Source organism: Plectrocnemia conspersa, unplaced genomic scaffold (assembly GCF_051122295.1).
Source record: "Plectrocnemia conspersa isolate PC_06_02 unplaced genomic scaffold, ASM5112229v1 ptg000014l, whole genome shotgun sequence".
Lineage (NCBI taxonomy): Eukaryota > Metazoa > Arthropoda > Insecta > Trichoptera > Polycentropodidae > Plectrocnemia > Plectrocnemia conspersa.
In genome coordinates, this window is record NW_028277178.1 from 24,344,625 (window position 1) to 24,357,888 (window position 13,264).

General features: G+C 33.5%; 1 protein-coding gene across 3 annotated transcripts in view; it reads right to left on the reverse strand.

The window, feature by feature from the left end:
• The window catches only part of LOC148226595 (ras-related and estrogen-regulated growth inhibitor-like protein A), a 186,453-nt gene that overhangs the window by 14,573 nt on the left and 158,616 nt on the right, over positions 1 to 13,264 (reverse strand). For all 3 annotated transcript variants that reach the window (XM_088204315.1, XM_088204316.1, XM_088204314.1), the window contains one exon: positions 3,121 to 3,197. In XM_088204315.1, the coding sequence (XP_088060441.1) occupies positions 3,121 to 3,197 (77 nt within the window). The remainder of the gene's footprint in view (positions 1 to 3,120; positions 3,198 to 13,264) is intronic.

The window sequence follows — 13,264 nt, forward strand, 5'->3', positions numbered from 1 at the left end:
GAATAACCATATTTGTATGGCCGAATACAAAGGGGGGAGCAAATGTCCCTACCTGCCCTCTCTCAAATGACGTATCTGTTGCAGGTGCCGCGATATTGCGCATTCACCTTCAGGGTTTGATTTTAAACTATACTACTTTAACGGATGATCGATCATTCGGCGGTCATCTCGGTGACCTACATCGCTTTCAAACGTCCATAATCTTGCGACAGATGCATTTCAACACGAGCTTTCGTTAATCTGTCAGTTTTGCGGCTAATTATTTGCGTTCGGTGCCACCGTGACACGAAAATAGCTGCTTTCACAGTGATTTCGATCGCAGGTCGCTTTGTTTAATTTGCATATTTGCGCATTGTTCCAATATTGTAGTGCAATTTTCTTATCATTAATATACGGTCGTGATAACGCTAGCAAAATATTTGCTCTGAGCTATTTTTATGAATAAAGGAATGTGCATCTGTTGTGTGCACGAAATGTACTAAATGTAGTTGTTTTCATTGCTGAGATTATTCTATTCTGATAACAACATTTTAGTGATGAAATATCATAATTGTTTAAATATCAAACTTACAGGGTCGTCATTTCAACTTTTTCAGAGGGGGGCAAAAGTCGTTTTATTTTTTAATATTTTGATTCTATTAAATGACATGCATTTTCCTGAACAATTCAAGGTTTAGAATTCACTTTAAAAACAATAAAATCGATTCGTCTCGTTTCCACTGCAACGGCGCCGACACGATTTTATTGCTTTTGACGTAAATTTTGGACTTCTGAGAAGTGATAATTGTATTTGCGCCCTCCTATTGACCGAAATTCGGTTTGAATATACTTTAACTAACACTCTTATATCAGAAATGGTTTGAATATACAATATGCGAGATGTCACGTCTATCCTCCTGCTTATTTTCCCCTGTGAGCTAGGTTTAGGTTTGAACAGAACATGAACGTTTCGCAACTATTAAATCGAATTTCATAGACATTTTAGAGCAGAATATAACTTGAATAAAATAAATTGAATTTTTGCTATTAAAAATATATATGAGGATGGATCCAAAAGTAACGAGACTCGGGCTGTGGAGGACAGGGACGTTTGGCTAACGTATTCTGCGTGGTGAAGTATTGTAGAAGAAACCAGCATGAGTCCGTTGCCGTGAGAGCACCCATTTGTACGTAACAATTTTTTACCAGAATAACTTTTACCCAAGTGGCGAAAACGTGAGATGGCTGACGCTCGATACTAATGCGCGGCGGTAATTTTTTTTTTATGTTGGGGAAAACAGCTGCGGAAACTCTTATAATGCTTCATACAGCTTTGAGTAAAGCTACAAAGATGATGCTTTGAGTAAAGCTCGGGAATACGACTGGTTTTTGGGGTTTAAAAGGAGCAAAATGATAATTGAAGACCAACTTCGTTCTAAGCAACCATTAACTTTAAGGGCTAACGATATTGAAAAAATCAACACCCTCGTCAGTGAAGATCATGGCCTTCTACATGGAGTTATTGAAAAGGTTGAGAGATAGCATCAGAAAAAAAAGTGTGGATTTTTGGCACACATGGAACTGGTTCTTCCATCATGACACATCGGCTAATACCACGTTGTCTATGAGGCAGTTTTTGAGCAAAAATGGAATGCCAACGATTATTCATTCACCTTATTCATCTGACCTGGCCCCTTGTGACTTTAAATGAAGTTAAAATTTGCGAGGTAAAATAAAAATCGCTGGAGGGGGTAAAATACATTCCATTATGTGAATTCCACAACTGTTTTGAGCAACGGAAAAAAAGTTTCGAGAAATACATATTGGTCAATGGAGAGAACTTTGAAGGCGATCAAAATTTGGTGTAAAAATATTGAAAAAAAGTTGTAAGGAAAGTCTCGTTATTTTTGGGTAACTGGGAAAAAATGTATTTGGACATTACTAGGGAAAATACAACTTCACTGAAAAATATGACTCAGAAGATGTTTGTTTTTTTGAGGATATCACAAATTTATCTACTTTAAAAGCCGCAGTAGAGCTTCCATTTCTGTCTTTCGCTACCCTCGATTCTGGTAGCTCCAGACCGGCCAATTGATTTACCTCCGAAATGATACGTCTCCGGCGATATCACACAATTGATTGCCGGTCTTGCATTCTTCGGCTATTCCCAGAAACCGCAAGCAGCACATACACACAATATTGCAATAAGTAACGTAGTTATTATTACAAAAGCTCGAAGCCGATCTTTATAGGCCGCTGAGGTAACCGAACCACGTGCCCTCGGAACAATAGCCCCTGACAGACCGCGCTCTGACCTTACACTATAAATCAACAACCACAGCGCGTGAGGTATACGATATGCCCTTTCTGAATGCAGTGCGCGTTTATGGTAATCTTTGACAATGTGTTTCTATAATCGTGGTGCTATAGCTTCCGATAGACACTCATAGATTCGGAAAAAAATGTATGAATACAGAGCTTTAAAAACCATGCTATAAACCTCTTCCTGAATACTTCATGATAATAAGTACAATATGCTTTTATATTCTGTAAAAAAATATTTGGATATTCATAGTATTCACTCAACATTACAAGATCAGATTACGAACAAATCGTTTGCCGATCACCGCAATCACAACTATTGCACAATATTTTGCAATTTAACTCCATGTATCTATTGTCAAATCACAATAAAATGTAGTATGTGTGTTCGAAACTTTCTAATATAGTTTTTCAACAAATAAAATTCACGGTTCTAAAAAAAAGGAAGTGGATTTTATTTGGTATTTTTCTGCTAGTTATATGCTGCTCTAAGAAACGTCTAAAAAAAGCAACGTAATTGTTGGTTTTTAATTAATAGATGTGAACGCTGTAACAGTTAGTAAAATTATGTTTTCACTAGTGAACATATAAGTTAAGTGAAAAATACACACTCATCGTAACATTATTTAATATTATAGATAACATTTTAATATGGCATGTTTATTATGTGTGCACAAATCGATTTATAACCACCTCCATGGGATAATTAACTCATCTAACCGTATTAATTCATCGCTGATAAGATTCACGAGCGGTAATTAATCAATCGACTATTTTTTAGTAGGTGTATAAAAACATAAGTAAATTAATCATTCTTACCGTGCATTTGGACGTGTCTAATATTTCAATTTCGGACACTACGTTGTCGAACGTGATGTTGTGTCGGTACAGCATGTCTGAAAAAAAAAACACAAATAAAGTTCAGTCTACGTAATCTATTTAAATGAAATATATGGTTAAAAAGTGTTCGAAAGTGGTCTTGATCGGAAGCGACGATGTCATTAGCAGCGCGTGTATACTGGTAAATCGGAATTTCCACAATAAATTCACGTCACATGGCGAATGGAAAATTATGGTCGCGGCGGTATAACAACCATAAATTAGAGGGTTGTAATTGCGTCTAAATATTTCCACGGAACGTCATACGTCCGATTATTATTAATATTTTCTTCACGTCGAAACGGATTGGCGAAAGAGCGAAATGCGGAAATCGGAAGACTACGAAGTGGTTGTGCAATGAAGCGATAGACCTTGAAAAATACATTTTAAAACTCTAATATTTTATTTTAAACCACAACAGTAAAAAGGCAATTTAAGAACATTTGGATGATTTATTCACTATAAAAATATACGTAAAATATATACATACATACAAGTTGATATAAGTAACTTATTTTACAGGATTTCTACTGATATTGTGGGTCATACTATTCTTGAATCTGTGACCAAAAATGATTATTCATCAATAAGGATAAACTAGACAATAGTGGGATCATACAAAGGCCCTCGTTACGACTAGAAAAATAGGGTTTTCGATAAATAACATGCAAGGATTCTTCGGTGCATTGAATGCATATTTATTTGTTACACCGGAAGACAAAAAACACCGCAATGCTACAACATTCCCGTTGTTCAATTCGACCTCGGAGATGTCCATCAAGCAAATGTCACTTTCTAATATTTCGTTGTTCTAAAAAGCAGATGCAACGATTAGCTGGATGATCGCTGCATGATTGTGATTCGTAAGCAAGATTTGCAGCTCTGAATACAAAAGGCTGGTCTCCAACGAAGACATCCAGACGCGCCTAGGAACTTGTACCAAGACACTACTACTGCCATCTACAAGACCCATGAGGATCTTCCACGGACATCATCCCTGCGCCAGATTTTATACCATTGCTCGAAAAAAAAAAAAACGATATTCGCCCACCATAGTAATATTATTAATCCACATGCGTCTTACTGGCTGCGAGTCACACCCCTAAGGGTCACCAAACCTAAAAATATATTGTGTTTTATTATAATTATATTTATAACTTTGTATAAAAGCATGTTTATGTTTATATATGTTCCTTCGTTATTTTTTATTTAAAATATAAAAGGCTAAATGTAGTTAGATTCTTACTAAATAAAATCTATTGAAAAAAAAAAATATTTTAGAGAAAGAAAACGGGCTTTTGTCAACATTAGATCCTTGTACGTATTTAAAGGCCTAAAAAAGATTTATTAAGTACACATTCTTTAGCGAATTTAATTGCGCAAATGGCAATAAAAGAATTAACGTGTTGAAAGATTTTCAATAGAATAACCGTTATATCGATTCCGCAGTAGCCCAGTGGTGCAATTTATATGGCTAGTAAGACGTAAAAATATTAGTTTGATATACGGTTTGTTGTACACATATATTGGTATACCATAAACATGCAGGTGTTATCATCGAATGAGGAAGAGTCGAATAGCTTTGCGATTGTAAGAATCAACTCTTTTTGGTCTCTTGTTCGTTGTCAGTGTCCTATCTGAAATTTGGATTAATTAAGCTGACTAGATTTTGTATATATCAAAGGAAGAGAATTTTTTTAAATTTAGGGATACCGTGAAAGCTAAGAAAAGGTCACCTCATACATTTTTGTTCGAGGACAAAGAAAGACAATGTTTGAGTAAGACGTCTAGTCACCTTGGATTAATGAAAGAGAAGACCTTTTCCGAAAATTTTGGGAACATAATTAAATAATCCACAGTATAGAAGACATTTGGGAAATCATCTACCTACTGTGGTCTGGAGAATCACGCTTAATGTCTTGTATTCTACACTTTGCGTACACTTTGATGGTGGTGTTTAATTAAAATTCACGAGCGCCTCGAACTAGACACTGGGCTTCTTCTTGAATTTGAATTTGTACAAATTCAGCGAGTCTATGTTGAAAAGCTCAGTTAAAGTCTTGACGTGTTATCTGGAGTAATAATTGGGCTAGTGTATCAGCCATTTATACACATGGCCCCAACTGAGAGAGATTAAGGGCTCGCACACTTTTAGTGCCACAACCAATTAATCGTCTGAGCGTTGCGTTTGCCAGATTTTGAAACAGTACTGATTAAATAAACTTTTTGATATTTATGACTGAATCATGCTCGTTTGGCAAGAGAAGTGTTTTTTTTTTACAAAAAAGATTACTTTCTTCAATTGTCATACACGTGAAGCTTTTGTTTTTTAATATGATCTATAAAAGACAAAAGGGTCTATTGTCCTGCCGATGTTTTTGGCTTAATAGCGTAATATATGAGAATCTCTTCATTGTACATAAATTATGGTTGTTTTTGCACCTGTCGCCGATGTGCACTGATGGATTGTATGTGTATGTGTATATTAGCAGTTACAAAGCACTTGAACAAATACAATAGTCGGTGCTAAATAGCTCAGCAAACGAAGCTTGGATTGTGTATTTGATAAAATGACGACGTTGCAGGTTGTATCGATTTAAAATCTATAAAGAGTAATCTAGCTTGGAATAATGAGAGTTCAGCCGAACTCGTTTTAAGCGGACTACGCTGAATTGACTGAGAAAAGCAAGAAAAGTTTGATTTGATCCAGCTAAAGCAATCACCCTATTCTCAAATGATTAACAAATTATACGACGATATTTTAAACTGGTTTTGTCAATGATTGAGTTCCTGTTGTATGTATGATGAATGATCGATGGGAGTTTTCACAGTCCGGGGAGTGATATCGATCCCGCCGGATCTACCGCAGATCGGACACGTCGATAAATGATTCGAGATGACTTAGACGATGACCGTTATGGAGGGATCACGACCGTTTAATTAATCCACCCCACGTGGAGGTCGGTCCTCGGTTATGATATCGTGTGTGCCGCGGAAGTCACGACTCTCCTGCTCGGACAATGGGACTCGGCTTTCTTTCGTTCTTTCTGGCGTTCTTCTTTCGCTGGCGCGGGTCACGGAGACGACATTCGAAATGTGAAACGATAAATCACCGTCGAATCGGATACAGGTCAAGATCGGGAGGATACGCCCCTGTCGCGTGTGCGAATATCGAGGACGAAAAATCATTGTACATGCACCTCTTGAAAAATACTAATTCTCTTTGGATCTTGAGATGATAAATTATCTAACTTTTGTCATCTCCTAAAGTAATATGGAAAAGCCATCAGAGATTATTATTATACATTGAAGTGCATACTACATATTATTTCGCTTTTTTAAAAAAAAAGAAGAATCGATGAGTTCGAATTGTCGTATTGAATAATAATGACCCAAATATTTTGTATTACAAAGACGATCAATCTGTCAATCAATGAAGAGCTTCACATCGAGGACAAACTGTCGAATATGTAGTTCTTTAGATACAATGCCACGAGAGGAAAAGAAAATTTAGATCAGATAGTTGTAATTGGAAACGTAGAGGGATGTCTAAAAGAGGAAGGTCAATGTCAGACGCATTGTGAAGAAGAAAAATGAATCTATGGTTATTTTTTTTGCAAAATCTGAATGTTGTATACTCATTACTATTATTTTAAGGCAGACATAAAAATGTTCTAAATTATATATTATTATATACAACGATGATGGTATTGTACATGATTATAAATTGATGGACACGACGACGGTGGGCGTAATCGTACAATGAACAAATACACGCATAAGTTATTGTTTTTTTAAACGAACCGTGTTTCATTTACCGACATGATTAATTTATTGGACTAGATAAGAGAAAGAAAGTGATCGTACATGTTGCAACGAAAAGAAACGTCGGTAGCTGAGCACTTGAACACCGATGATGGACACCATTAAGCTTTGTTACGAGCAGATAAAAGATCGATCAATGATCTGCCGCACAAATGGATGTCACGGTCAGACGCTGATCACGTTTCAATACACAAATTCATGACTAGCCAGTGGTGCTTAGACTTTTTAAATATAAATTATTAGACCTTTTTAATTTAAAGTAACATTAAATGCATCAGGAAATTATACGAACGTAGTAGGTTTCTATCTAACATTAATAATATTTTAATTTAGACAATCAAATATAAAGGTTTTTATAATATCTAGTACCCTATTTTACAATTGCAAATTATATACAAAAACTTATCTAATGTGTATTTAGTTAATCTATCTCGATATTTGGAAAATATGGGAAACCTAATCAGTTAAAAACAATCCGAATTCATATGAAATATGAGCCCATAATTTCAACTAATTATTATTATATAATATCCATTTATAACGCAGTGTTTATTATAGTTTTTTGTTCACCAACAACGCAACAGATCCATTTCTAAGATAATACGCGTGAATATTATATCAGATTTAATACTTGTCACAAGCATTGTGTCTGCGCTGAACGTTCACAAGAAAAGTAGTTTTTCCTAATTATATAATATCATAATAAGAACAATATTCTCGATGGCAAAATTAACGAGACAAAACAGAATTGTTACATAACCGTTTCTAGATTGAGATTGGAGTTCGTATCAAAGGGAACGATCGGAGAAACGTTGCGAAAAGCAAGATGCTAGAGATTTATTATGTTATATATACTACTTGTGTGTGATATTACATATTCACAATAGACCGTGGCTATTGTATTGCTTTTCTGGGAGGGTTTGTCTTTTTATAGAAACCGTTCCCGGTTGTGCAGATTTTTATTAAAGTCGGATAAAAAAAGTAGAGTCACGACTCTAGCCACAGGTAGTAGTGCTTCGTACGTGTAAAGTCAAAGTGCATGCAAATATTATATCTGTATTTAATATTATATGAACAGGTAGAATAGAAACACGGGATGAAAAACGGATCGCGGCTTTGGAACATGCATTGTGTACCGCAGATTTTTTTTCAGTGTTCACTGTTCAGATGCATTCAAGCACGCGGAAGCTTTTCTTCAAACGCTTTGCCGATGTTGAGGTGTAGAATATAAAGTTTAAGTACGTTTTATGTTACGTGAAAAGCAAGTAATATCTTTGTTTAAAATTAAAGTTGAATATTCAAGGTATATTAGATATATACCTTTTATGGATTAAAATTAACCTAATTATATAATTGTCCGAAGTTAAAGATTGACAATAGCAGTTAAGTGTGTCTTTAATATATATTTAAAATTGTAGTTAGTTTTTTATATACATCTTTATATATTATTTTATTAAGCTTTAGAAATATATTCTGCAAGCAACTTGTTAGCATCAACATAATATCATTAATTAATTATTATATTTCTTTAATCGCTTCTATAGACAATTGATCAATGCTACTCTTTGAAATGGTTGAGATATCATAGTCTCAATAAAAAATCACTATCTCTAACCAGAATCTCAAATCGCGGAAGTGTAAACTTTCGATCGCAGTGTCTGGCAACTGATGCGGTTAATTAACGACAGGTGCTTGTAGTTTTCGATCATAAATTTCGAAAAGAGCTTTCCGGCAGTGATCACCTTCGCACTACAAGGGCCATTTGTCATCGGATGAAAGTGACAACGGTGAAGATTAAAACGTCATTTCGACACACTAGGCATTGTCTGGAAATATGCCAGAAATGCGCACTTTGGAACGCACCAGTGGATCACGGTGTCGATGGGCATCGAGGAAAGTAAAAGCCATGTAGCACAGATGCTAGAATTAGAACTGTCCGACGTGTAAGGAAGTGTTGGTGAAGTGTCGAAAGCCTTAGCAGACTTTCCACGTGTTGCTTCAGTCTATTTGTCAGCGTGTTTGAGTGTAAACGACCCGTTTCTGTCAGTTGTTTGCGTCGAAAAGTTTGCATCAAACATGCGCATTGGATTTAACCCTTCTCGAGTGCATGTAATAGTAGTGAAAACAACTTGTCAGATGTTAATATTAATCGTGGAAAATATTTACGAAAAAACATGAATATAACTTTGTGCTGCGCGTCAAGATGGTTATCTCGAACTAAATATAAAACACTTGACTTTACACATTTCTAAACTAGAAAATACATCACAGCTTATGGAATGGGAAAGTAAACGTTACCGACGATTTTCGAGATCATAAACAAATTCCTATCATAAGTCAGATGCCTTCAGCAAAGAAGAGGATTTATAAACTAGAGATAAAAGCGAAACATAATTAAATACATAGCTATAAATTTTAACATTCTTTAAACTCGAAATAATCACTGTAATAAATAATTAAATTATGAACACCTGTAACGATATATAAAAAATTTAAAATGGGTTAAATTTATATAAAAAGCATTTTAAGATACAAATAGTTATTAAATATGTTTGAGTAGTTAAATTAATCTAATTCTTAGTAATTGATTTAAGGTAAGAAAAGTGTAAAAAATCGTAAACTAGATAAGAGATTTTGTTTGCTTTTAATAATAGCAAAATAATACCAAATTCATAATTTTGTGGTAACTATAATACAAATTTGATAATGATTGTCAAAATATTATTATTAAATTCTAACATGCAATAAATATTAATAAAATAAAATAATGGTAAGTAATTTTAGGGTAAGACATCAGATACAATATTACGTAATAATGTAAACCTTTCTTTTGAGAAAGGTTTGTAAAAGTAACATTTTGCTTTCATTTAAAGTAATGCATTTTCGTAATTATACGTCAGATGTCTTTCAATTAAAAAATTATTCTTATTAAATAATTTTGTATTGTTATGGGTAAAAAATTTTGTAACAAAATAATTGTTTATATATTGTATCTGCTGATATTTCTAAAAAATAATTGCTAATGTAAATATGACAGTATTAGATCAAATATATATTTTAATTTACCAAAAAGCATATACTAATTACAGCTGTTTTTATTCGATAGAAATAATGTATTATTTATTTACTCCTTCGCCTATTTAGGTATTGGTAACGAAACGTAGCTTCCGAGGGCAGAAAAATCAAAGGCAAGAGTCGTTCAAACATTTATTAAGCGGTAAAGTTGAATGCCGATTCAGACCGCGCGCTCATTGGCCGTTAATCTTTTTTTTTTCTTGAAACTTGGTCTAAGCAACTAACTAACTCATTTTTTATATTACATTAAATTACATATTTTTAATGCATATTCACTGGACTGAATCCGAGACAAGGACTGAACTATAATGCTTTCATCTGTAGGAGAAAAATCAATTCTATAATATACTAAATTTATAAAGCAATAATATGAATGAAATACTTTTCCGATAAATTTTTTTATAAAACGCTCTATTGCAAATTTTTTTCTTAGAGGTTTATTTAAGAACAAATTAGGATATATTTAAAGACATTTTATAGTTAGAATTGATTCTATAAATATACAGATATATATTGAATATGTTTTTATGCATATTTTTTGAAAGCCTTACTGATTTTTATTTTGGCAGTAATGATCACAAATTTTAAGAAATCAAAGTTTTGTGATCATGGCAGGACAATCACTGTCGAAATATTGAACAAACTGTCAGTAAATAATATATGTTATATTTTCCTTGAAATCCACGTAATAATCAAATGAAAATACAATAACTACATCTAAAAATGATCTATTTATTAAAATAATATTTTAAACAGCATTGAAATACGTTTTTAACTATAATAGCATTTAATTAAATACAAGTCATCCCTAAATTGTAATAAATTTTGCTGTCTTTTCACCAGACATTTCGAATACATCAAACTCTTTAATCATAACCCGATATTTATAATCACGATTATCTCTGGATGCTATAGATCAATATAGTTGATCTGCAAGAAAAATATTTTTTTACATAAAACTTGAAACCGATTTTAAGCAAACAGTATTCTTAAAATTTATTTTGAAGTTTTGTATATACTTTTTACAACACGTTTCATTGATGTTATTTAGTTACTTTGAAGTATAGTTACGACGTTTGAAGAATTTTTTATTAAAATAAAATAAAATATTTTATTATATTTATAAAATTCGCATAACAAGCACTAATATCGTGTGAATAATTAACGAAAAATATTTTTAAAATTTGATCAAATTTTAAAGTAAAAAAAATAGCATCGACTTCTAAAACTATTCCCTCCAGAATTTATACACTATCAATGTTGAATATTTAACACTTATTTTCAAGCTTTTTTATCAGATTTATGAACAATTTTTATGTATTAGCAAGACTAACAATTTTTTTAAATTTATTCCAAATTTTTGTAAAATATCTATTTAGGCTCCGAGAGACACCTATTTTGGTGTTCCGCGGTACATAGTTTGGGAAACCATGTATTATAAAATATAAAGCAATTAAATTATTAAAATGTGGCATTCAAATTATTTAAATAACTATTATAGTATGAATTTATTTCATGAAGGTCTTAATAAGAAAAAAAAATTTTCGAAACGTTAATTTTTTAATATTTCACCAATTAATATATAAGTTCATGAAATATTTTTATTATTAAAGATATGATGCCAGTTGCATCACGTTCATATTATAAGAAAATTAAACAATGAAAAAAAACAGTAGTTATCTCATTATGTTTTTAATTTTTTTGAATTCAAAAAGATTACTAGATCTTATATTAATTATTCAAGAATACTATACCTAATGTTCTTCTGATGTATTTGGATTTATAAGATCTGTAAGGGATAGAAACTAAGCATGTGGGTTTTTGGCTCCAAGCAGCTTCAATTCCCAATTTCTTAAGTTACAAGAACAGTGGCTTAATAATAACCAAAATGAATGCTCATCTCAATGTCGATTTTAAATTACATCTCGAGCTAAGCAACTAAATCAGGCAGACAAAAAAAATTATTTATTATTGTAAAGTTTCTTTAATGAAACTTAAGAGTTACTGTAGTATAGTATTTCTAAGCATATAATTAACCAGATTTGTTAATCATTGGCGGCTGCACATCGTGTGTTCTGGCAGAATATCTACACATGAGATCAACGCGCGTCGGGAATCGAGCGCAATAAATTTTTACAACGCCCCATTTCGCTACATTGATTCGTCTATTGGAGCTTTTAAGCTCGCCAACGGCGTCCTATCTGCAAAGCTCGCGCCGGTGCGATACGATCGTCTCTCTCTCTTTCTCGGGTGTTTTCCGTTCGACTTATTATTATTAATCTGGGCATTATTATTGCCTAGCCCGTCGTATTTCACGTGCACATTGTGCTGTCCAGCTAGTTAGCCGGCAGCCCTGGGCTAGTCTCGGTGCAACTTTTTCTCCCTCGTAGAAAGTGTGCGATAATAAGTAATGTATTGTGCGAGGGGTGTCTGATAAGTAGATAGAAAAATAAAATAAAATAATAAGCAATAATAATTTTTTTAGCTAATTAATAAAGATTTTTACGCCCAATATTTCAAACAAATTTAGCACAGACGGAGCCGCGGCAAAAACTATAATCTGTCCCTTTGAATAACAATGTTTACTACCTAAAAAGTGGGTGATTTTGAAGGCAATGTTCCACTCCTTTTATTTATTATATAATATGTATAAAAAGGGCTAAGGGAACTTATACCTGAAATATAATACATCAGTATATAGGTAGATCACAAACAACTGTAGTTTAGCTCAAATTAGTTTTTATTTTTATCGGAATTTGTCTCCTTTCCCCTCTCCTCTCAAGAGGTCTGAATGAGATATTTTGTGTTTTTTTCGTACAATAGTTAAGAAATGTTTAAGCATCGGCCAATCTTTGGTCACAATCATTTCTTGTTCGGTATTCGTCACGAGCGACATGTCATCGTGGCAGGGGTATCGCAATGTGTATTAATCACGGCCGGTGCCTTTGGAGTGCGCTTGAAAAATTACATCGGTGTCACGACCTAATCGTAGAACAAATCTCGGCGCCCGGAGTTCTCTCCTCTCCTCTGAGAGCTTGGGAATAGAAACGCAGGAAGACGTTATTGTTGACCATCGATCTATTCATTTGGCTGCAGGGAAACTTACGTGGCCATTTCAACTGGCCAATGATGCCGATATTAATAATTACATTTTCTCTACCTCGTAAGAAAACTATTTCTTAAA